Source organism: Cygnus olor, chromosome 9, assembly GCF_009769625.2.
Source record: "Cygnus olor isolate bCygOlo1 chromosome 9, bCygOlo1.pri.v2, whole genome shotgun sequence".
Lineage (NCBI taxonomy): Eukaryota > Metazoa > Chordata > Aves > Anseriformes > Anatidae > Cygnus > Cygnus olor.
This window is the reverse complement of record NC_049177.1, coordinates 10,002,292-10,029,189: the sequence shown is the minus strand read 5'-3', so window position 1 is coordinate 10,029,189 and position 26,898 is coordinate 10,002,292. Positions and strand designations below refer to the sequence as shown.

The window sequence follows — 26,898 nt, the reverse complement described above, 5'->3', positions numbered from 1 at the left end:
AGATTAGAGACATGTTTTGGAATGGTCTGGAAGAGATAGATAGTCACATCCTCCATATTTAGACAGGGCCAACACAAGCGCTGAAGACTAGGATAAAATGAAGTTAATATACCAGGGTGAAAGATGGCTCTTCTGTAATAAATCAGCTGTGTCTCTACACATCCACCATCTGTTAAAAACAATGCTTTGATACATAAAAGATGGGATCCTTGCTATTAACTAAAGAAGTTAATCCTGCAACAAAAGAAATCTCTGGGTTTGAGTTCTGGAGATCCTGAATCACTCCCCACTGATAGATCTCCTGGCTTGTCATCTTTTAAATAACGTTTTTCCACCTTCTACCTGTCCATATCCTTCTTCCTTCTGTTTTTCCCCTTTAGCCAGCAAACACTGGGAAAATTCTCCTGCCTCTTGTACCTACCATTTTTGTTTGACATTGCAACAACACATCATTTCCAAAAAAAAAAAAATGCTACTTTTCATCATTCATTGCTTAATTTCCCTCCACTTTCCGCACGTTAATTCTTAAGTAAATGAGTGCTCCTATCTTCCAGTCTTTCCCGTGTTGTTTGAGTAGAGTTCGTTCTCCTTCACACCAACTACTTTATTTCAACAGCACAAAGGCCTTGGTCACTTCAGAATCATGGAAAAAATTGTGACTTTGTATCACAATATGATTACACTTTCCAGAATTTATGTTTGTTCTTCAGAGCAAATCTGTTTTATAATAGAATCCATAACAGAGGTGTATTTTTTTCCCTCAAAACATAGGTTTTAGAAATGTTAAAATACTCATATGCCACAACTATATCCCTGCATAGCTTATGCAATTGGATTGATGAAATTTGTAGGTCCCTATTCTATTCTGAATAGCAAGGACCACAACATGTTGAAGAGTTTATTTTCAAAATCTAGTTCACCACTGTGAAGAGACTGCATAAATAAACTTCACTCTATTTTGTTACTGAAAAATATTAATTCTCTTCAAACCCCATGCCAGGAAAGTGCAATGTAAAAGTTTGTATTAACATAACAGAAAGCAAGCCTTGGCATTTCAACTTATACTCGGCCTCTTCTTGCAAATAATTAGCAATAGAACTAGAGGGAATCACCTCAAGTTGCACCAGGGGAGGTTCAAGTTGGAAATAAAGAGAAATTTCTTCTCAAAAAGAGCAGTCAGGCATTAGAACGGGTTGCCCAGGGAGGTAGTGGAGTCACTATCCTTGGGGGTGTTTAAGGAAAGGTTGGATGTGGTACTTAGGGATCTGATTTACTGGGTCATATTGGTGCCAGGAAGATGGTTGGACCAGATGATCTTTGAGGTCTTTTCCAACCCTAACAATTCTATGATTCTATGATTCTAAAATGAAGAAAAAAGGGCAGAAGGGGCAAAACATACATTCTTGCATGCTCCTTCAGCTATGTCTTTGCTTGGATGCTAACATTTTCATGAACTCACCTTTTTTCGGATATCTTCATCGTTTGCTCCAAGGGAAGCATACAGCTTAAAAGCGGCCTGGCGCAGTTCATGGGCGTGCTTCAAATCATGGTCAAGCTATTTAAACAAAGCACTGATGTCAAAGTTAGACACTAAAAAATTACAGGTGGTATTTCCCCATTTGTTGTAAAACTAATATCTTGTTCTGGGGTTTTGTCTACCACACCAAGAGCAGCCAGAAACACTGGCAAAGGAACTGATAATTTCATTAGCTGGTGTCCACACTTAACAACTGAATGCAATAACTGAAGTGAACAGTTAATTTCTCTGCTGAGTTACAGAGAAGTCACCTTAAACAAACAATATCTGCTTACAACAATTTGAGGCCAAAACACTTCTACAATGTTACTGCTCTATGCAGACACTATTAAGGGGAAACCTAGTCTTATTTACCCAACAGAAACTAACAGGAAGAAACCAGAAGTGAAAAAAAATCACTTCGGAACCAAAGGAACTCAAGAGAACTGAAGAAAAAGCAAAAACTGAAGTCCATCTCTAAATTATAGGACCTACAGCTTAAGGGGAATGTTGACTTCCAACTTCTTGTGTAAAGGCAACACAGAAGGGTGCAAACTGTCTAGGAGGTTTCTGGAAGGTAACTTCTTAACGCAGGTGCTAGATGGGCAGGTTACAGTGATACACCACTGGATACACTGCTCACAAATCAGTAAAAACTGTTTGGGGTTATGACAATCAAATAGAAGCGTTAGCTATAGGTGTTAATAGTGGTGTTCAAGTTCCTGCAAGGTGTAAGGAAGGCAAGGAAAAGAGTTAAAAGCCTTGACTTCAGGAGAGCAGACCTGGATGAGCACATGGAGTATGCCCTGGCTTACTCAGCCAGGAGAAGAGAAGGCTGAGCAGAGAGAGACCTAAGAGCAGCCTTCCAACACCTAAAAGGAGATTGCAAAGAACACAAAGCCAGACTCTTAATGGAGGTGTGCAGCAAAAGAAGGAGAGAGAATACTCAGACTGAAACAGATGATGTTCTAACTGGATGCAAGCAAAAAAAAAAATCATTATGAGGTGAACTTTGGAACAGATTGCACAGAAAGATTGCTTAATCTCCACTGATAACAATTTTTAAGAGCCAACTGGATAAAGCCGTAAGCAACCTCATCTGAGCTCAGCACTGACCCTGCTTTGAACAGAAAATTAAGACTAAGACCTCTTAACATCCCTTCCAACCAGAGTTACTCTGGTCCAGACAGCCCTCAAAAGTCTGTACACCAAAGGGTTCCACATAACCAAAAGGTTCCACGTAACAATGCAAAACTTAAAGTCTATAAAAAATGCCAGAAAAAATGCTAGGATTAAGCTGCAAAGCATTGAAATTAAAAAATAATTTTAAAAAGCACCTTAAAAGTAAGCTGTATGATTAATTGTCTCTGGCGCAGGTACATTAGAGCAGAATGTATTATGTCCGTTTTAAATATTTTAACAATGATAAGTAGTCTGTTCTGCAGAGTCCTCACTCATCTAGTTTTTACTTTAGAGCGTGTAACTCAAAGCTTTTTTTTTTTTAATATAAAGAAATAAAACCCACAAAGTTAGCACCCTGGCTGCACAGCTGACTATTTTTAGGGTCTTTCTGAACACTCAAAGCAACGCCATATTTATAATTGCCCCACTTACATTTGGAACCTTATCATGTTTTGATGCTACAGCCAACGTTTATTACTCCCCAGTCAACTGCTAAACTTCCTTTTGCTTATTTAAATCCATTCTGCTACTTACAGTTGGGTTGTGGTTTTTTGTTGTTGTTGGTTTTTTAATTTGCATTTTTACACAGACTTCAAGGCAGCTGTATATGCAGTATCAATTTCATCCTACAAAAACCTGAAAAGTGTGTCTACCTCTTGGGATAGTTTCAGAGAAAAACAAATGCTCTGTAATCCAGTTTTTGGGTACTTTCTAAAAATCATACTCAGTGAGAGCAGAAGGGAATACATAATGGATATTTCCCTACAAAGAAAATCAAGAACAATCTTGCTTCTGAGGTTGACTGATCTACTAGTGCTTTGGAAAGTTTATGCAAAGCTGGAAAAAAAAAATCACAGATGAGAGTGTCTAAAATACCTATGAAAATAAGTCTCCAAGGTATATTTTTGCTCTCTGTTTATCCAACCTCTTGCAAATGCAGATAATATCTGCACATAATGTGAAATGCTATGACATCCAAATGTTTTTCTGCTTAATAGAGCAGAACCATCTCTGAACTTGACATTTTTCACAAAGCTGACCTATGAATTGAAATCAGTTGTATCACGTGAACTACCCCTTATGAAGCTGAAACGCTCTGATTCCTGAAGGCAAGCCTGTTAAACTCTGCAAAGAACATTGCAGATGCCCCAGTCTAGTACTTCATTCCTACCTTGGGAAAACATCATGAAACTTGTATGCTGAGGCTGTATTAAAATATCCAGAGCCCATCTCTCTGTGTTCCACAAAGAACAGCACCATCCTTCTTACAGGACGCAGAGTCTAAATATACACTAAGTTCTTAGTTTGGATATTTCAGGCTCCAGAAAAAGCAGCGAATGAGCACAGATTTGGGGACTACATGCGTCAGGATCACGGCTGGACCTCTGGCCAGCTTTCCATTGAAGAACTCTGACGCAAGGCTTAAGAAGAATAAAGAAACATCCCAAGCCCACTTATTACTGGTTTTGCCCACTTTCAAAGACTCAGAAGGGAAACATACCCTTTTGATATCAGTGATTGCACTCACTGAACTGGGATACTTGAAGTAATCGGCAAGCATGACAATGAGGTGGTCAGTAATGCTGGCAATTCTCTGTAGCTCCACATCTGTTTCAATCAAATAAGCCAGAGTTTCTGCTCCTTCTACTCGCTCCTCCAGCAGTCTCTCCTTGCTACACATTCGAACCAAACATGGCAGAGTCTGAAAAGTTTAAAACAAACAAACAAAAAAAAGAACCACCAACATTGTTTGGAACAGCTATGTTCATAAAGCATCTCACAAACTCAAATAGCTATCCCAGAGCAATTGTCATTAAGGTTCTTTAGACTGGTACCTTCAAAGAAAATAATTTTAATGGTTTTAAAGACTACAGACAGAAATTGCTCAGGCATTACTAAGTATACAGTAAGCTACTTTCAGCTAAGTTCTCATGCAGTCAAAATAGCCTGCATAAATGTCATGTTTAGAAGTGATATTTAGTCATGTTTAGAACAGATGTCACTATCAACATTAGCTACACTGGAATGAATGGCATTTTGGATTTTCTTGCTTAAAAAGACTGGAGCAATGGACCTTTGACTCCAACATATGGATTTTCATCTGTCATTACCTGGAATGCTAGATACCAAAATGCCACCAACAAAAGCTGTAGATGTACCAGACTCTACTGCTATGAGCACTGAAATATATTTTCTTATTGCAGTATCTTACATATAACCTACCCTTTCCCCAGCATTACCAAGACATAGGACTTAGGGACAGCTCTTGAAACACTGCTGACAGTTCTGTCGTTTAACATGTAACTTAGCAGAAGCCAGATCACAGCAGATCACAGTCAGAATCTGGTAACCAGTAGCCTCTGATGGTGAGAAGTAGTCACTGCTGTAAGCAGCAGTACGCGGAGCTACCTGCAGTACCAGGGCCTTGCAGCACACGCTATGGTCATGCCTACCCTTATCAGTTGTCTGTTCCCATGAGGGGATCTAAAACCACAGAGCAGCCTTCACAGCAAAGACAAAGAACTGTAAGAAGTTACTGGGTATCAGTTCTCACACCACCAAACACCGATAACAACTGCGTGGCTGGTTAGACCCTTCCTTCACTTGCTAGATTCGCTATAAGAACATGGGTCTTCTCAGTTTCAGAACAGAGAAGCTTATGGGGGTGGGGGGAATAAGATCTTTCAGGCATTTAAACTGCATTTTCTTAAGTCTGAATTGTGTTATTCTCTGGAAAAAAAGGATGCTAAAAACATACTGAGAACTTGAAAGTAGCAGTCTGGTAGACAATTATAGAAGAAAGCAAACAGTTTCTTATTGCAGTATTACAGTAATACTTCAATATAACATGGAGAAACAAGTGGTAGTGTTACTATTTTCTAATCTCGGGCTGATAGACTTGCTCATCACCAGCTTTTTTTTTTTTTTCCTGACTAGCTACAGAAGTGTGACTTAAGAAAGAGATGACATTCCTATGGTGTTTAATGAAATTTCCTTTACTGAATTTCCTAGTAAAGCTACATGCAGCATAAAAATCAAATCCACTATTTCAGCACTTTATTTTTCCTTTTTTAAAAAAACAAAGGAACAAACAACAAATTCCCCTAGCCAAAGTAGGAAGCACTAACGTTCACACAAAACTACAAAAACATTGTGAATCCTGAGAAATTATCTGCTTTTGAAAAACTCCATTTATACATTGTGAAAGCATTCTGACTATAGTCTTCTGAAATAAGCTACTGAAAGACCAGGCAGTGCCTTGTTTATATACAGGGACCACTGTTTCCATTTTACTTGAGAACAGTCATTTAAATGATTACAAACCTCAAATTGCTGTGGGATAATCAACTCTGGGATAATTATTCCTGGATATGGATCCTTTGGTATGATTATTTATTTAAAAATTCTTAAAAGAGCCATGTTACTACAAAAGCTTAAAGGCACAAATGGGAAATTAGGTAACTGATTATTATTTTAATAAAAAAATTTATTTTAATAAAATTCAGGGAAACTTGGTGCTTTGAGATCTTCAGTATAACAGACTTACTTTTTATACTAGACAAATAAAAACACAGACTCACATGAGAAAACTGTTTTAAACAGAATTGTTTAATCAGCTCACCTTAAGAACGATGCAAGAATCATCCGTCCGTATTGCTCCAGCTCTGCACATGGAAGTAAGGCTGTAAGAACATAAAACACGTTCACCTATCTTTGTTTTTTATGCACTTGAGATGTTGCAGAACAATCAGCTACACTAATGAAAGGTACTCCCCTCTGTTCTACTGTTGATTTCAATACGTTTGTGCTTACTAGACTTGGGAACATGAGCAAATTAAATTACTACAGGCAGATGTTTAAGTAGATTTATAGTACAGAACATCCTGCTGGAGCACTGACCAATACGTACACCACACTGGTCAAACAAAAGGTCTAACCATTAAGTCTGACTGAGGCACAAACCTCTTACACCAACAAAACAAGATTAACAACCTTCACTAAGATAAAACAGCAATATCCACAGAGCTGTCCTGTGCCCCCACAGCATGGGCAAGCACTTGAAACAGTAAGGAAGGAGTCAATATAGGGTTGACAGTCTGACAGCTTGGTCAAAAAACATACATGCCTTGCATTAGCTTAGGAGATGTCGTACAGTTCTGATGCTTGTCCACAGGCACATCTTAATACACTGTTAGAATAAGCACATCCTTGCTGATGAAGAACCCTATTAAGTCTCTGACACTGAATCAAAGCTGCGCTTGGTCTTTATTAGACAACATTAGTGGTAAAGTTCAGCAGTGGCAATGACAAGTCCAGGGTCTCAAACTCCAGTGTTGACACACAGTGGCAAATGTATAAATTGCTTTGTTAATCTACCTGTCTCTGCACTACAAAATACCAGAAAGCCGAGCAGTCCACTGACCAATACAAGTGGTTTACATGGTTTATCACTTTTACCTGCTTGGAAACAAGGAAACAGAATAAAGCTGGAGGGTACATGTTCTGCATTCAGTGCAGGAACAGTCAAGTAGCTTTTGTTCTAGCTTTTGAATTAAGCCATTGCAACTGACTAAGTATTAGCATGTTGCAATTGTGAGGTCAAAAAAAAATTGCAATTTAGTAAAAGTGACTTAAAACTGACATTTCAACTCTCAGCTGAGCAGGTTAAAAGTGCACATAGGATCAATCATAACTGCTCAGCTAAGGAACAGTAACATGTTAACATACCTTAATCATACCATGTTTCACTGCGTTCCTAAGTTTTTTACACATGCCCAAATAGATTTATTTCACCTCTAAGAAGGTAGTATCACTAAACCTGTTCTAAACACCTATCAATGACAGACATAACTAAAATCCCATAATCAAAAATTTTTTTTTTTTTTATTATTTCTCAGAAGTGAAAAAATAATGTTAGCACAGAGGTTATTTTATTAACTTCACTGTCTGACCCTTGCAACTAACAGGAGGAAATACTCATTTTCATGCCTGGACAATCAGGAGAAAACACGAGTCTGACAGTTGCCATTTACTCTAGCTAGATCCTATGTTGGACAAAGCAGCTCAGCTTCAGACATGAAGTAGGTCAAAGTACTTTTACTTCAGGTAAGATGGGCTTGGCTTAGATGGAAGCAATTCCAGTAATTTTAGTAGAAAAGGTTGCTGCTCCACTTTTAGGTGCAAATCAGTCCTCAAAGAGGCTTACTATTGCTCCCTCTGTGCCAACACTGCTGCTCAAATGAAAGATCCTTACTTCATTTCAACCGAGGTCTTAACTCGGGTCTTCCAGGTCTATTTCAATTGCTGAAAAGCAAAGGAACCTTCTTAAGGCATCCTTGTATGCCAGTCTGGATTCAAACAGAAATTTAACAAAAGGCTTCATAAATTCACAAAAAGAACTCTAATTCTGCACTCCAAGGACTCTACTATTAAACCAGAGTGGAGCTCTGCATTAGTTGACCAAAACTGGCATGGCAGAAGTGAAGTCTAATTTAGAAGCAGAAAAAAGAGGACCTGTGACAATTTCACCTACTACTCTCCCTAGAAGAACAGAAAGGAAAGAGGAGATACTGACTCGGAGGGAATCAAGCAGGAGTGGACTTCAGAAGAAAAACCAGTAGGTCTCTGTAAGGCCTCAGACTATTAAGAAACTGAGGCCTTGAATGCCCTACTACGAAAGATGACTGCCCAGGGACTAATTAGAAACCTAGTCTGAAAGACAAGATGTTGGATTGTTTTCCTTTTTCTTGCAATTCCCTATTGTGCTTTTTACTGTGCCCTTTTCTTCTATGCCTTCAAAAGTCTATCTGAGCCAAAGTACTGCAAAGCAACAGCAACAGATGAGATCCTCCACCCAGCTCCTTCCAGTCTGAAGCAGGTCAGTAAAGAACAGCAGCACAACTGAGAGCATTCATCCCACAATGAGGAGACAATCCAAACCCAGAACACATTTTTAACTCCAGCCTGCCTTTGTAATTAATCAACAGCCACATATCTTGAGCTAAGTTTAAAAAATATATATATTTCTCATACTTAAAATTAAAATTTTAATCCTAATTCTCTGTGTCTTCTCTGAATGGTCAAAGAAACAAAGAAATCAATTGTGACAGACTTCTACAAGACAGGTAATTTACCTTGCCTTCTTCACTACTTTAACAAAACCAGAAAAACCAGATTGCACAGATCAACTGTGGTTGGAAGGTAGTATGGGAGGTCCCCAGTCCAACCTCCCAAAAAGAGGGGGATTACCCCCCTAAAACAACACTACCCTCCCCAGTTCTTTATAACTGCTTTCACGAATGGGTTAAGTCATCATAGCATGGCAACATGAACAAAAAAGACCATCCTACCTACCCCACTTATTCCTCACCCTGAAACTAAAACCTTTGCACTAACACAAGTGTCAGTGAAATTGTGTGGTGAATTGAATCAGAGAACTCATTGACCCAGTTCAAAAATAAGCCATGAAAATCCAAAATGAAAGTTGTAAATGTAGAGAATTAGAAGAGATCAAATCAAACAGTATATCAGTAGCCAAACTCTTGACTTACAATTGATTTTAGTACTTCATAATGACAGGTAATTTTCTCTCTTTAATCACCTGAGTCATTTATTCCATCATCATCAACAAAACAGATGGGTAAGGGTCTTAAGCAGAGTCAATTCTCAGCTTATGAGGTGAGCAACCCTACTGTTACTCACACAGGAACCTGTCTACACCAAAAGGGAAAGTTTGATTTGAACTATAAAATTAATAACATTAATTCTGCTGTATGAACTCATGAAGCTTAAAAAATAATTATTTTAATTAAAACACCTGGGAAGTATTATAATCTGTATTATACTCTGTAAGGAAATTGACCATAGCCTATTTAAAGTAAAACTTAACAAAAGCAAATTCTATGCAAACCCATGCATGAAAGCAAATCCATGTATGAATACACATTCCTGGTAAAACTGCTGCCCACCAATGTTTTTGTTGTTGTTTTTTCTTCTTTATATACAACAAAAAGTGGAAGTTATGCTGTGAGCTCACTAGGTGAGAACAACTTCTTCAAGGGGTTAGGTAATGTAAATATCATCTGTGATCATTCCTACCTAATGTTTTAGTTCACATATAACTTTGCAAGAAGGAAAAAAGCAATAGTTAAAAAGTATTAAACTGCACACTATTTCATTTTAATTCCTGATGAAAATTACCATTTGGCTGATGTGAGCTGCATTTCAATAGGCTTGTCCCTTTGTAACATCTTCACAAAAATCTGTGGTAACAATTCTCCATCAACCGACACTGCAAGAGATGAAAGAGAACTCAAAGCAACTCTCATTCAACCAGTCAATAAAACAAGCGTCAAACAAGCAATCATTGCATTATACTTACCATTTACAAGAGTCATTGATACCTGTGGGTTTTCAAAGGCTAGAACTGAGAAGCATTTCAAGGCTTGCATTCGAACCTGTGTAAAAACATACTATGAAACATAAATGTAAATGCTAACTTAACAGTAAAATTGGATCATACTGTTGTATAGGCTTACAGAAATAACTCTGTCTTATCAATAAGATTGTTTGACAATGGATAGAAGGCAGATGGAAACATCTAACTCACAGCTTGACTACTGTGATCTCCCCGCTGGAATTATCCTTTCTAGATTGGATGTTGTGAACTATTCATGAAAAAGAGGAAAGCCAGGACTGGCAGGTGGGAACCAGCCATTCAGAAAGAGTAGTTTCAGTTGTGGTTACTCAAAAACATGCAAACAACAACAAAAGAATGGAGGTATCAGAACAATACTATTTAAGTCTTCTGAGGACTCATAAGTACCCAAGAGAATCTAAACCATGTGCCACTGGGATGTATATTTCAGAAGTCTTTAAAGGTGATTTTAATAAAAACGTCTGAAGAGAACCATCCAGTAGAACTGATTCTAAACTAATCTTAAAGCAAATATATACCGTAAGTTGTGCTGCTATTACACAACTTCAGTTATCACCTGTACACAAACGATCTGCAACTTGGAAGGGACCTCCGGATGTCATCTGGTTCAACTTACTGATGGAGCAGGGCCACCTAGAGCTGGTTGCCCAGGACAATGTCCAGATGGCTGTTTCCAAGGAGGGAGACCCCACAACCTCTCTGTGCAACCTGAACTCCGAAACCATCTAACCATCAAACACCTTCATGGTTATCTAGTCAAGCGACGCTATGAAGCCCTTAAAACCTCTTTTCTGAGGCAGGGAAGACCATTCATCATCATCTTCCCAGATAAAAAATCTGATTAATTCAGATATTAGTCTTTGACTTCACCATCTACAGTTCCACATATGTAAGCTGTGTCCATGTCTTTCCATGTTCCTGTTACCACATACTTGGTATGACAATAAAGCAAACGGAACAAAATTTTGACCTAAAAAACCCTGTCACTAAAGAACGCATTTGCAATTACTGCAAGTTTGGTTCAGGCCCATCCTACCCTCCTCAAAAAAAAGTCCTAGAAACATGGAAATCCAAACGTAGACAACAACAGCCCAGAGAATAAAACTTCTGTGCACTTATTTTATAATATCTCATTACAGCCACTGTAAGATCTCATCAGTAGCAGTGAAGCCTTAATAAGGAAAAATGGATAGCAGAGATGGATATCTGGCTTCAGAACAAAAGCCTCATTTGACAACATTTCTTCTCAGATGATCTAATGACTATAGTGCATGCTTCAAAGCAGCAGGAAACAGAGATTGTATATCAAAAAGCACTGAAAAGAGTCAAACCCACAGCTGAAGTGCTGTATTCAAGCCAGAAGAAACAGCAGGGCAGGGGGCTGGGAGGTGGGAGAAGGCATTATAGATGTTCTAATCAGAACCACTGAAGTCTACCTGGAAGTTAATTATTTTATGTGATACTGCTCTGTTAATAAAAGATTTAAAAATTACTACAATGACTACTCTCTTTTCTAGTACTGCCTACTTAATGGCAATTAGTTCGGTAGTTACATGAGAAAAAATGCAAGGATGTGGAAAAACACGCAAATATGCTCTTGAAAAGATTTTCTGTATTGCACTGTAAGAGCTGCAGTCCCTTTGTGTCGGACATCTCACTGGTGAAGATGCACACTCGGAATGATATAACAAATGGGAAAGATGCTCATGTCATCAACTGCAGAAGGGAAAATCCCAACACCAAAGAAAAATAATAGGCAATTCTCCTGGCAGACCTACACAAACTCTTTTCATGGGAACCGAAACCCCATTCTGGGGGGTTTCTGACGGTTATTGGTATGGTCCTATCAACTAAATCACTTGAGATACCTTACTGGCCTCTACTCCAAGTATTAAAAACGTGCAAGCTTTTTAAATGCTGTTGTTGCCGTCATGCTCTTATTTATTTGGCTATATATTAAGAAACTGAGTAGATAAGTATGAGAATGAAATAGCTTGTGTTCCACAAAAATGCATCAATTACATGAGAAGGCCAAGAATTTCTATTTGACGGAGAATGCTAAGAAAGCAGCTGAGATAACAATAAGGCTGTTAACCTTGGGAGTATTAACAGAGGGAAGTATATGAAAAGCAACAAAAAGTGGTTCAGTATGTACACCTAGAATTTAGAAGTTTGACCAAACTAGCAAAGGAATAAACAGTCCTACATCTTCCAGTCAGGTAGGACTAAATATGTATTTTAATGCAACGCTACATGTATCTTGTTGGTGAAAAAGCGACTTGAAAATTTTACCAAGCTCCTATTTCTTTATTTTAAAAAAGCCGATTGAAAAAAAAATTAAGGAAGGTTCAAACAGATGCATGGCTTGGAAAATTCACCTTACAACACAGGCTGAAAAAAATCAGCTGATGGAAGAACGAACAAAATGTTCCCTAATCACGGTGAAAACTTCTTAATACAGAAAGACAGAAAACAGAAATCTGTCAGTCTCACTAACAAAACATTAAAGACAGCATACTTCCAACTGGATTTATAAAAAGAAACAAAATCCAACAAAAACAAAAAACACCACATAAGATAATTAGGCCCTGGAACAAAACACCAAGTTTCCCTTTACATGAAATTCTTATTTGAAGCCTTGCTTTCCTGCTGAAAGATACTTTAGTTATTGAGAATGTTCTGTATTAGGTTGCAGACCGAAATAAGACAAGAACGATTATATTCTCTAGTCTTCATCAAGCAGTGAACAGCCTTTTTTCAACAAAATAAAAATGGCACAAAAACATTAGATATTTTGTATTAGATATTGCAATAAAAATAACTTGGGATAAATATCTATACTTCCATGTGTTTCTAATTTTTAGAATGATGATATTGATACATTTGGGGAGGGGGGAATAAATTGATACCTTCATAAGAAAGTCCATAACAGTTTGACTGCTTAGAGATCACACGATTGACTTCTGACAGATTTCAAGATTATTTGCATACCAGATATCTGCTAGCTCTCCAAACAAACAAACAAACCACTAAGTTACACTGAAAAGCTTTGGAAAGCACTTCACACACACAAACATTTTAATAAGTAATTTACAGCAGACTCCTACAGCTATGCTTAGGATTTGAAATTTTGGCCTCAGACTGAAAACAGCTAGCTGAGCCTCCTTGCCACCACAATATGTGTACACTATGATGCTTCTTCCCAGCAGTGGTACTTTCAGATAGCCAAGGATGGACTTCCCAAAAACATAACAGAGAATGGAGCTGAGACGTGTGAGCAGAAAACACTGGTAGCTGGTGGCCTTCACAGATTCCATGTTCATGTTTTCTCAAGGATGACTTCTGTTCAGGACAGCTCACCTTTGCTTTTCTTCTGATTTTTTTTTTTTTCTTATCATTTAACATTCAGCATATTAGACCGTTTTTATTGGTTTGCCAAGTGACTGCTCTCTGTCAGATCGACAAATGCCAGCTCTGTTTTAATTAACGATATTCTAACTTAACAGAGCATTCCAAAGTAATAGGTCTCATTTTGATAGAAATCCATATGGCAGGTAAAAACAATTTTTATTCTAGAAATGAACATTACACATATTTACAGTTTTAGTTCATACATGTATACTTTTTTTTTTTTAAATCAACATCACTGGCATCCCTTTCATAAGGGTACACAAAACTTTGAATAATTTTAATGTCTTACTTTGTAGGAGGTGGAGACTAACAGATGTGCAATATTCTGAACTGCTCCATGGTTAAACAAGATTGTCTGGTGATCTGGACCCTACAAAGGAAAACATAAAAATGCAATTATATATATATTTTTAAAAAACATGTATAATGTTTCCACTAGCTCCATTTTTTTTAAAGTATTTAAAGGTAGATTTACTAGCATGTACTTTGAAATTGACATACCAACTTTTTATTTCTTAAATAAAGAAGTCCATCTCCAATTTATACCATTTGTCCTTTTCTGGTAATCATTTTCACTTTTCACTTCAATAGGAAACTATTATTTTTCATAAATAAACATGGATAGACTACTTATGTTTCTATTTCTCATATTGGAAATAATGGAAAGCTCCCGATTTTCTCCAGAAATCATTTAAAATATCTCCAGTCACTAACTTTTTTTTGTGTGTAATATTAAACATTTTCAGCAATTCTAACTTCAGAAGAAATGGAATTAGTTCTAAAACTGTTTCCAGACAGAATGTGACAGTGTGTTGAGAACAGATTCACATTTTCCTCCTACAGATTATTTTAATTTCAAACATATTTAGGCATAAATCTAGACAGCCATCACCCATTTATTGGCTTCAAGACTTAAGTCAACAATGGCTGATAGATCAATATTTTTCCTAGATTTAAAAAGCATTTGGAATTAAACACAAGTACTGAATTCTGCAGTAGAAAGGTCTCAGAAATTCTGTAGCATGACAAGGCTCAATGAGGTCAGAAACAAACCACAAAACACCAGTGGGGCCCACAGCTCTCAGCGTCTCTTGGGAGATTTGGTCTGTGACTTACAAACACTTCTTTAGAAGTAGATTCATGACTCCAGCCATTTTTGCATTAAACATCGGCCATGCGCAATTTAAATTCAGCTTTTGTAATGTCACAGCATCAATCGTACCTTGATACATTTTCTCAACTAATCTGCAAGTGAAGAAAGCATCTTCACTCCTTCATTTTATATTCAAACCCAGTTGAGTTCATGGGCATATCTACACACCTCAGTACGCATAAGTGACGCTTTATTTTCACATCTGAGATACAGCTGAAATCAGATTCCTTTTATGTTCAAAGGAACATTTTTGGAACATCCCTTACCTCTAAGGAAAAAAAAGTATGAAAGTTACTTTTAGATGCAACATATCTGGTGCTTTAAGAGATGCTTCAGCTGCTACTGCCACCAAGAGCTTTCTACCAAAAAAATGCAATTAAAATAGCATGGTTGAAGTAGGAAAACAACTTACATTGGCACACAGAAGTGGCTGAGGCAATGATTTAAAGCCGCAGCTATGCCAGTGTTGAAGCTGAAGAACAGATATTAAGATATGTGAAAAATATGAATGAACTTAAACTTTAAAAAAATCATATTGACCGAGATTGTTCTAGTAATTCATGGGTATTACTGATTTTTCAAAGAGATGAAGAGGTAAACTCTGTGCAAACAGGACGGGTGCAAGTACAGAGGTAACACTTGGGTGTATTCATAGCTGCACAACTTGCTGTACTTGAATATATCCAATCTGTACACGCTGTGTTTGCACGCACCAATCCTGCTTGCTCAATGCACAGTCAGGTTGAATACCAACTCATAAATAGAGACAGCTTCAAACATACACGTGAAATCTTGCTATCACAATGCATCATTCTTTTCTAGTTCCAAGTATCTCCGACAGCAGTATAATAAAGACCTTTTCACTCTGTTTCTCTCTGGGCATCCTAACAGAGTTCCAGGAGCCAGTTCTATTTCAGGGATCTTTTTCTCCCAATATAATCAAGAGATGTAATATTCCAGAGAGAAATCACATTTCTTGTATAAATTTTCCATCATAAAATGCAGATTTTTCAAGAAAGCAGTAGGATAGAACAGCGTAACAATTCATTCCATAACAAAATTTTAAAAGCAGATACCTAAGTGTAAAATGTACCGTGGTTCAGGGATCCAGCACCAGGCCTAGGATCACATAAGAAAACATTCTCAGAATGGGCTTACGAGGAAGCTGCCCTGATTACAGGCTTTATCCTGGATCTTTCCCAGACACGAGATTTTAATTTTCAGCTGGCGGTGAATGTATTACTTATGCAGAGATGTCTCCACGTTCAGATATAATTTCCAGCACTATCTTTTCAAATCATTCATCCAACCGTTTGTTTCCAAACGCATACCTTATCTTTCTAACTCGACCATTAAAATAGTAAAGCTTACCTACTCACGTCACTTTCTCTGTAAACGAATCAACTGTGATAGAGAATCTTAGGAAGTACGTTTTGACTTGCATTTTAACAAGCCTTGCACATCAACCTGATTTCAGTTCACTTGGTTTTGCTTGTATGTTGATTGAGTCCTAACTATGTATGTTAAAAACTGCATCCACTCCCCTGTAAACCAACACTTTCCTTTGCTTAGAATGGCTCTTTTCCAGAGTCAGCATTTTCCACCACTCAATTTTAACTCTAAAAATGCAGTGACAAGCAGTAAAAGCATGAAGTACAAGCAGAAAACAACAGCAATACGCTAGGAACCTGAATTAAGGATTCCCTAGCTAAGGAGAACAGGTCTGAGCTTTTCCAGTGAAATCCGAGCAGGCACGAAACAAGGAACCTGAGAAACCCAACCAAACAAGACTCTGGCCAGGAAGAGAGAAAACGGAGCACAAGATCTAAGCAGAGAAGAGTATGCAGAAACAAGGGGGGGGAGAAGTTGAGATATGTCAGCAGTTGTTTAATGCATACATCGATTAACACGAACAGAAAAAAAATAAAACATCAATACTTATTACATAGTAACAATTCTTCAGGGAAAAAATAAGGGTTCTCTCAGTCATGGCTTTTTAGGGGGAGTCTTCATTAAAAATGTTCTGAATACCAAAACTTTCAGAAGTATTTAGTATTTTTTAGTGATATGAATGTACTTTTCTCACAAAGCAGAAAGTCCCCTGCTTCACTCTACTAGATGAATTTTATTAAGTCTGAGAATACAGAATTGATGTTTTGTCTTAGTTACCAGATCTGAAATCCAAGAATTAATCAAAATAAGAACGGAGACAGTTTACAGCTACACTCAAGACATGCATTTGCCAGAACAAGAGAGAAATGAGTTCTTGATCAATTTAACATTTCTAATGATCTGTTTACTCAACCACAAATGTTTTTCTTTGCAAAATAGCTAAATATTTATTCTGTAAATGCAATTATATGTCCTACTATTCATAGCCATTACTCTGCTTTTCCTGTGCATTCATGTTTCTGTCTGTTCACAATATCAACCTTTTCCTTCCAAAAACTTGGGGATTTCTGAAAACATTCGCTGCGAGTTTGTTTGAGAGAGGCTTGGGAGTGGAGTAGGTGTTGGAAAACAGTATTGCGGGTTCATACGACCTTTTTTATTCTCTTACAGTGTGACTGGGCTTACTTTTTGTTAACCATATATCTGAGATGTAACTCAGCAGGAGTCAGTGGAGCTAAAAGGAAGCAACATCCTTGGAAAAGGATGACTGTAACTGTTTTCAAATTGGGTTAGCTACCTGAAGTTACGCAGCAGTTTTCACACAGCCAGCAAGGTTTGTATTGCCACTGAGCTAACCCTGACTGGACAAGTGTTCTGTACCTCCATATGTAATCAGTCCTGCGTTATTTTTCTTGTGTGCCAACAAGGCCCAAATTTTCAACAGTTCAAGTTACTCAGCCTATTACAGAGATGTTCAAGGGCCATTTAAACACGAGGTGCCCGTGTTTGTCATTAGACAGGCATGACTTACTTGTGTCTCAACCTGACAGTAACTAGGAACAATCAGACAAAACAGCTCAACATTGCAGTTTTCCCACTGCCTGCTCCACACCCGTACAGCACCTCTCTTCATCCCCAGATAAGGGGAAGCGGGATGAACTACTAATTCCTACTCAAATTAGTATTCCCCCCCAATAAGAAGACTGAAGGATACACCACTTGGATGTTCCAGCTGCTCTAATTTTCAACTTAAAAGCAGCTCCAGGAGAAGCAGAAGTCTTCATTCAAATCCTATTAGGTTTTTTATTCTTTACAATAATGTTTTTGGCACTAAGACTTTCCAAATTAAAAAAAATATATAAAAAATTAACAGGCAGAAAGGAGAGCCACTGGTGCATTTTCCTTCTTAAAATACCGAATTCCTTTCCCAACATTAACTACAGATTTGAACTTCTACAGTCCGGTGCAGGATTTTATCTTACTATGCTTGCTTTAACAATTCTATAAATATTAGCAGCTGAGTTCCATTTTTAAAATCACTCTACAGTCTTCAGTCCTCAGTTTCATTTAACAGAAGAAATGAAATTGGATAAACATACATCCAAAACAAAGAAACAATTCACAGTTTCTGAAGACTCATTTTTAAGCAGTAATATAGACTTTTGGAGGTAAATATTTATAAATTCATAAATTTTGGAATACTTTCATTTTTCAGTCTAGCAGATAAATACAATCTATAATATTTTAGTTATAAACTGTTTCTAAATAGGAAAGATGCTATACAATTCTGATTTTCTGCACTGAATTGAAACTGTTACTGCATAACCTGCAGGTATAGTAACTACCAAAAGAAACAATAATAATGTAATAAAATAGTGGTGTGGGAAAACTGGGGCTATAGTGCAAAAAAATCAGAATGTCTCAAGACTACAAGACAGCCTGAGAACAAAACTCTGTTTGGGGTGGGGTTGTTGCTGTTTTTAAATTAGAAGTTTTCCCAGATTAGGAGAATTGCATTATATAACAGGAATGAACATGTATCTGGATAAACCTGAAACTGGTACAGCTCAACTGAGAAGAGTACGGTTCCTCCTCTAAGCTTACATCACCTCTTAGAAACCATTCTCTGGGTTTAAAACAGATGGTTTGAAAGCAGATGCAAGCCCTCTTCAAAGAGATGCTCACACTTTTTTGAAACTTCCAGAGGAAAAAAATGAAGTCTTCCTACATTTCTACCGATAATAGTGAGAACTGATATTTCCCTAGACTGTTGATTTTGTTTAGTAGCCATATATATATATACACACACAGACACCCCAAAAATTACTTATTTGCATATTTTGTTTTACTGTAGAGAAACATCTACCAACCCCAATAAACGTGACAACAAACCCAGAGCAATGGCAGTTCAGTCATTACTGTCCTTATGTTCCTGCCACAAAAGGCATTATCATCTCATACAGTTTCTTATATGCCAGAAACACAAGAAGTCTAAGAGAATATGTATTCTCTTTCTTACTTTGCAGCAATGTGAGAAGATCTGACATATGTATTCCTGTGTATATCGAGACCTACTGAGCAGTGCCATGAGGTGGGAGATAACTGTAGCATCCTGGAAACAAGCCAGAAAAGAAAAAAGTATTAAGACCATTTCAGCATTGTTTGTTAACAGTTTGTTACTTAAACGAGTACTAATTCCACATTCTACACATTTCCTAATTCCACATTCTTCATTTCCTGATATAAATTGTTTCAGAATGAAACACTGGAGTTCTCAATTCCATCAGGTCAAGACACAAGACAAGATCGTTAAAGTAGTACAGGAGATACTTAAGACACAAGTGACAGTTCTAAGTGGCACCCTCGCAGCAGGGAGGATAGGGGAATGACACAGGAGTCAGTGCCAGGTATAAAAGCTCTTGCTTTTGTATCCAGGACCTTCACTTCATGGGAAAATAAAACCGAAAAAGAACTCCAAGTAAATCACAGCAAAAGAAAATCATTGTACACAGAATTTCCCTTCTGAAAACACATCCAGTTACTTCTTGAGCCTTATGGCAAGGTACAAACTGACAACATTTTAAAGCCATCAGTTACTTTTACCAGTACCTCTCAGTCGGAGGGGCTAACGTTAACAGGAACACTGACCATTTTAGTTTGGAAAGGTGAAAAACTAAATTACTGCCATGAGATGAAAGGTGCCAAACAGAAGAGATGAAAGAACTCAAAGATTCTTCCTGTCCAGAGAACTTATACTCTAAGTTGACTGTACAGAAGTAAATCAGACTCTGTTTTACCTGCAGGAAAATGACTAATAAATTGCAACTCTCTTACCAGGGAAGAAGTGGATTACAAGTAGAGCATAATCTTCATGCTCATTAGCTACTTTTATGATAATGAAAATAACAGTAGCCCAATAGCTATAATGACTATAGCTTTGGAGACACACAGTGATTTCTGAAATTCTATTTCTCAATTATTTGGGAAGTTTCTAGTAATACTTTTTACATGAGCAAAACAAACACGCATTCAGTCTCTCCTATTCTATTTGTATCCACATTTGAGATTAAACAAAGCTTTTCAATATTTATTTGTATTTTTAATATTTATATGTTTAAATATTGTGAATTTAGCAGACTTACTTTAGAAAATTTTGCTGCCAACAATCCAGACTTGTTCATCTCAACAGAAAACAGACAGACCCAAGAAACACAGAGAACAAAAGTAACTTCTGTTTCAATTGTTTGCTTCTTAATCACTGGAAGGGATTGACATGGTACAGACTTATTTGCCTTTTCAGCGTCTTATAGGAAAAGTTACTTACTAGGAACTGGAGTTCTTCCAGATACACCAGCTGTACATCCATGCTCATTGCATGCTTATGTGCATAGGAAAAGCAAAGGACAAACTATTCTAAGCAGTATTCTTAGAGTCTGGTTTAGAGTAGCTCCACCTGATCTTCTGCCTTTACGCACAGCATATAAACAAACACCCTGACTGATTCTCAACTGCAGCGTCCAAAGGCTTGCAAGGAGTTGGTTTGGTTGTGGGACAACACTGGGTATTAAACCCTCAAGTATATTTTATTAGCGCTGGTGGTCATAACCATCATGAAGTGTCTTCTTGATTCTCCCTCACAAAGTAAGTCTGCAGTGGTGGATAAACTAAACAGGTACTGGGTTTTAGGCATATGACAACTAGAACAGCAAATTTCTACGAGAAACCAAAAGCAGCTAATGAGCCAACGTTGCTCACAAGAAAAACACATTACAATCTTCACAAGTCTTAACAGGTCTCTGAAACTTTTATGCGTCTCCTTCCTTAAGTTAAAGCAAAACAGACTGATGACATCCCCAGGATTCCTCTGTGGTGTAGCACATTTGACCCATTAAAACAGATTCTTGTCTTTATCTGTTAATTTTAGGAAGCTCCCAACTCTGTAAGCTTTAACACACTAGAATAGCATTATAATTAAAAGGACAGAATAATCTGTTTACAACTTACAGTGTATAGTAGATCCTCTGGAGTTACAGGACTAATGAAAACGGTACGGAGACATCGTAGGCAAGCTTCAATAAACTTCAAATCTGGCGACAGTAATCCTATACATATAAACAAAAACTAATGTTCAGTTTCATTTTCTTGGCTTATTTAAGTACTTTAGAAACATTTACTTACATAGATTACAGTGAGTGAAAAGTACCTTGCAATAAGGCTGGAATAATATGGCAGTCTAGTAGGGATTTGACGTTATTCTCTGTACCCATTGCAAGGCTTCCCAGGACCACTGCACATTCTGTTCTCAGTTCTGTGCTGGAGGTTTCTTGCTGAAGCAAATACAGCAACCTAGAAACAGAACTACTTTTAGAAGAAAATTCAAATAGAAGAGTACTTGTCAGTCAAGTAAAAAAGTAATCTGAATCCTGCTATGTAAAGAAGTTAAGGTCCTTAACACAAGGATGAAATCCAAACAAAAGAGTACGCTGAACATTTTTGTCGTAAGAGTATTTTTACACTGTATGTTCCTACAAAGGTTTTACTTGCTGTTATGTTAGAAAGATACCACACTGCTTTTTCTAAAAATATAATGCCACTGTACTGAGATCCAGGATGATGTCTTTCAGGTTACCAGGAAGATCTCAAATTTGAATTAAAGGAAATGAGTCTGTAGTTTGACGTCAGTGGGAAAGGGAACCTCACACATCACCCCTAACACCTAGAGAAATGATTACTGCTGTTGTGATACATGTTATCTTTGGCAGCAACTTCTTCTGGATCACAGTTGCAAAATAATTCCATCATCAAGCATCGACATTGGTGCTGGGAGTTTGAACACTGAGAAATTAGCCTATATGAACATAAAGCAAGCCCACAGAAGTTTTATATGCAGAACAGTAGCTGAGTAGTAGGTAAACATGATCACTTCAGTGCTAAAAAAAAATCTTGCTAGATGTGTATCTTTGGGTTTCAATCACTATGGATAATTTATACAGTGTCAAGATACCTAGGAGATCTTACGTATTTTAGATTATATTGGTAGCACCCAAAACACAGCAGAGGTCACCAAACACTTTCAGTATAAATCTGAGTCTCACAAAGAGCCCAGAGAGTAACCAGATTCCTACCCTGTACCAGCACAAAAGATAATCACTTTAAGATCAGCATCGTTTATAAGATCCATTTAACTAAGGGTTCCCTCATTACAAGTCTCAGCAGAACTATAACAGGTAAGATGACTTGGACATTGAGACACAATCCTCTGTGTATGCAAGATACACAGTCACTGTTCTAGATTTATTGTGCGAAGATAGGAATAGTCTCAGTGTAGTAATGCACTGCTCTGTCTAGTTTGAAAGGGTCTCTTCTAAAACCAGGCAATACACCAAAGCCTTCTCCCAGAGCACAAAGGCACCAGTCAACATCCATCCCATTGCTGAAGGGGAAAGAATTAGCTACTCAGATGAACAGACCCCTGAACAAAATCCTCTCAGAGCTGATTGCCTAAATCAAAGGCAAGTGAAAAAATAACCAGAAATACAGTAGCTAAATGCAATTTAGGAACACAGGACTGGAAAGGGCCAATTATGGAAGTGCCATCAGCCCCACACAAACAGGTACACAGAAGGGTATCTTAAAACACCCACTCAACATGCTTCCCCCTTACACAAGGCAGAACTGCTTCTTAGAATCCCTTAAGTTCAAAACCTAAAATAAGAGGCCAACAGACAAAACTACATCATGTTAGAGGAATAGAGCTGAGATCAAAGGTCTCTTCAATACCTAGAAGCAGGATATGCATTATGTCTCAAACTATCCCAGGAAGCAGATCACCTAACAAGGTCCTGGAGAACTGCAAAACAATCATCCAGCTTTGCTAATAATATTTTTTGAATGAAAAATTAGCAGGTGTGCAATCCAAAAGTAATCTGCTCTGCCCTAAATACAGGTTAAATACTAACAAGGAAGATAAGGTTATTCTAGTGTCACCCAAAGCACCACTGCACCCTTTTTCAGATGTAGCTAATCTAACAGTGGAAAAAAGCTCTAAAACACGAACACAAATTGCAAAAACAGTAATTCCATCCTTCAGTTAGCATGTGTGATGCAATCAACTCAAATACCTTTCCTCCTTTCAAATTCTTTCAGATTCAAACTGGTGTAAATTCAGAATAGCATACATTTCAGAATGACTTCTGTTTTTTTTAATCTGCTCCTTCCACACATGGAACGGATGTAAAAGGAATAAAGGTTCCATGTCCCCACTGTTATATCTGAAAGATCATTTACTCTTGATGTTTAGAAACTGACCTGAATTTCTTGTATAAATCTCTATTCCTACTTTATATCAAGTTTGCATTGCATGCATATTATCCCTTCATATATATATAAACCTTCTCATTTCTTACAGGGAATTGCTAACAGTCACCTTTCCTGGAGCACTTTGGCCCCAAGTGGCTCGGTGTAGCTGATCTGCCATAAGGTTTTCACTTCACTCTGGGCACCTCTTTAGCATCAATGGAACAAAGCATGTTAAAAAAAAAAAAAAGGCTCAGATTATCCGTTGTTACACAGCACACCTCACATAACACTTGGGCAAACTCTAACTGTACCTATGTGATTGGCTTCTAGAAAAAGAACAGAAAATATACTTTAGCCAATTACACTACATGCTTCTAAAACTAAAAATTCTGGCGCTGTCTTCTTTGAAGTATCAGCTGTGCAATGTTCAATATAAAGATTAGTGCTGTTTCTGAAAGACCATAAAAGAAGTAAAATACATAATTAAGGTTATGCAAAATTATCAAAAGAATAAAAGCATCTCACTTCCAATCCTAATAGGACAGAATAATCTTGTGTTACTATTACTTCTCTACAGACAGCTGCTTTTGATCTAAGCCTTCTAGGTCAGGGAAGAATTGCCAGGAAACAGAAGCTTCTTTGGTAAAATCCAAATGCACTGAATGATGCTGGCTAAAACTGATCCTTGAAGAGATGTCTTTTTGGACACTATGGTACCATATGGACAGCGGAATCCCATCTACTGTTCTAACTGATATTCTCAAATTGCAAAGAAAAACTCCAAATCTCTTAAAGAAAAATAAATTGACAGGAGTTGCCATGAGCAGATCAGAAGATGAGTAAGTTCTTTGCAGTAACCTGTACAGCTGTTTTAACACCCAAGACTTGACTTATTTGACCATTTCTGGCTTACACACACACACACTTAGCAAACATGTTGCAGTGCAGTTTTCAAAATATTCTACTAGTAACTACACTGCTAAGAAACAATTACACATCTTGTATGATGTGTAGCACTTTATGACAAGTTTGGCAATTTTTTTTCCCGTTATTATTTAAATAGCAAGCTGAAAGATTTGACTTCAAATAGTTGGGGCATTTAGAAAATACACTTATAACAACCAACCCAGACCAGCCAGGAACAGAAATTAGAAGCACATATGCATAATCTTCCATCTCAGCACAGGGAGTAGAGAGTAAAAAGAAAAGCCTGCTAACATTCAGCTTCAGGTATAAGTAGTTTTTATATATATATATATATATATGTGTGTGTGTGTGTGTGTGTGTGTGTGTATTTTATAATTATTTTAAATGATTTAGTACGTAAGAAATACCTTAAGTCTTGCTAAAATTAATTCCTACTGCTGTCACTATACTCTCTCAACCTGCTCCTTCAAATGCAGAAACGTCAGAACTCTCACGGACTGAAGGTGTAAGACGTAGCCAGGCTCTCATACAGCCCATGCTGCAGTACGATGCATTTATGATGCAGGAGCACAAAACTGACTCAGTTTAATTCAGCATGTATGGAACAGAAATGTTGCCATCAAGCAAATGAAACAACTTCCAAAATGGGACTAAAGGCTCCATCCTCCCTAAATCCACAACCATACCCCAAGACAAACGTGCCTGCAGCATGCTGTAAGGTGAGTTGTTTTTTATAGACTGAAATAGGAAATAAGGGAAATATTTGTCAGAACGCTGGGGCAAAGCCAACTGCCAACAGCACCCCTCCCCTTCCCCTGAGGAGGAAAGCTTACCCACTATTACAAACCACTATTAAAACTTGAAGACATGTTGAGTTTCTGTTTGGAATCATCTGAAGCACTTTTGTTACAGGTAAAAAAAAAAAAACTAATCTTAAATAAGGTATTTAAGACAAGAAAGAAGCCAGTCTTTTCATTGATTATTTTCTAACATAAGCAGCCACTCAACAAGACACTGAGTTGTCTGGGGAATACAGGGAGACTACTCTGATGTAACCATTGGTAAATACGCAGCCACCTGCTAATTGGATAACATCAGTATCTGACACTTTTTTTTCCTGAGTGTGTGTGTGTGTGTGCGTGTATGAAAAAAGCTTTCAATAACCTAGACCTCAAATTAGAAATGCAAAAGTATTTCCTTCCATTTTCAGTAATGATGTCCTGAAAAAAATGCTGAGATGCATCTCTGTACATATCACACCAATAACTTTCTTGGATTATTAATTATTAATTAATAATTATTGATAATCAATCTGTTCCTTGTACACAAAAATGATCAGTCAGACCCTAAAACGTTCACTTCTATTTTTTCTTAAAGGAAGTTTTACAAAATCCAAAAGCAGGCTTGATTCTGAAGGCTGTTCTCTTACAAAGAACATAATTGCTGTTTTCTTTCCCATTAACACTCCGCACTTGAAGCAGATGTGTGAAAATGAAACATGCTGACTACAATCTATGGTCTCTGTGTTTAAAATAGAAGTACTTAACTCAGCTTTATAATTAGTGAGATGAAAATTTAAATTCAGATTTTTACATACAATAAGTTTTTGAAATATTAATAATATCCTTTCCTATATCTTTAAAATATGCTTGTGTTTCAATTTAGGGTTTCCACAGAACTAGACATCCATATTATAACACTTTCTGTTGCTTTCTTTTAAAGAGAGAACTGACACCAAGTAATACTGAAAATCAACAAGGTAAATGACAAACTGTAGAATTATTAAAGAATTCAGATGAAGAGAACCCATATAATTGGTAAAGATGAAACTATGCATTAGTAAACTACCGCTAAACATTACAGACAAAGACTGCATCCTTTTATTGTGACAGGAACACAACCCTTGACTGGTTTGCTGTTTCCAGGGTCTGGCACAGACAAATTCAGCAAGGACACAGATTTGTAATCCATTCCTCCTGTGTATTAAGATTAAAAGGATAAAAAGGTAGCAAAATAGGATGTATACGTAGGGAGAAAAAGAATGTTACAATTCAGATTTTGGAGATTTAGAAAAACAAAGTACTGGGGTACTTGTCTTATCTCCAGCTACAGGTGTTGGTGTAAGGCTCAGAAACAGAAGTAGCCAGCCATTTGACTCCCACTGAACGTGGAGGAAAATACTGGAAAAAGGCTCTGCTAGAATCACCATGATTCATTTTTGTAGAGCCTGAGAGCTTCAGGAAATACTAAAAGCATGGGAGATGCAAAAAGGTGCTAACATTCTTGTTGACTCACTCTTCAGCCAGTGATCCCCCAGTAAAACTCATCCCAATGGGACAGAAAATGAAATTAAGCCTAATGGGAAGATGTTGCAACATCTTCATGAATGTTAATCCAAGGCTTCTGCTAGGTAATTTAGAACACAGTATTTGGACTTTTTCAAGTTTCTAGAAGGTTTCCCTAATCTAAAGTTTATATAGAACACAATTTCTTCCATCCCTGCACTTTTAAGAGCAATACATTAAAGCGTCTTTCTCAGCTGTCAGTAAAGGTACCCAGGCAATTGTAACTAAATGAGAT

The 26,898-nt window shown here is 37.3% G+C and overlaps 1 protein-coding gene across 14 annotated transcripts in view; it reads right to left on the bottom strand.

Annotated features, from left to right (window-relative positions):
• ARMC8 (armadillo repeat containing 8) overlaps positions 1-26,898 on the bottom strand; it is a 64,070-nt gene that overhangs the window by 13,256 nt on the left and 23,916 nt on the right. For 4 of the 14 annotated variants that reach the window (XM_040567543.1, XM_040567549.1, XM_040567541.1 and 1 more), the window contains 10 exons: positions 21,296-21,438; positions 21,097-21,194; positions 19,112-19,204; positions 15,113-15,172; positions 13,837-13,917; positions 10,080-10,170; positions 9,899-9,989; positions 6,321-6,381; positions 4,200-4,400; positions 1,460-1,555 (listed from right to left, as the gene is read on the bottom strand). In XM_040567543.1, coding sequence (XP_040423477.1) covers positions 1,460-1,555; positions 4,200-4,400; positions 6,321-6,381; positions 9,899-9,989; positions 10,080-10,170; positions 13,837-13,917; positions 15,113-15,172; positions 19,112-19,204; positions 21,097-21,194; positions 21,296-21,438 — 1,015 coding nt within the window. The remainder of the gene's footprint in view (positions 1-1,459; positions 1,556-4,199; positions 4,401-6,320; positions 6,382-9,898; positions 9,990-10,079; positions 10,171-13,836; positions 13,918-15,112; positions 15,173-19,111; positions 19,205-21,096; positions 21,195-21,295; positions 21,439-26,898) is intronic. The other 10 variants (XM_040567550.1, XM_040567554.1, XM_040567547.1 and 7 more) reach the window with 3 other exon arrangements.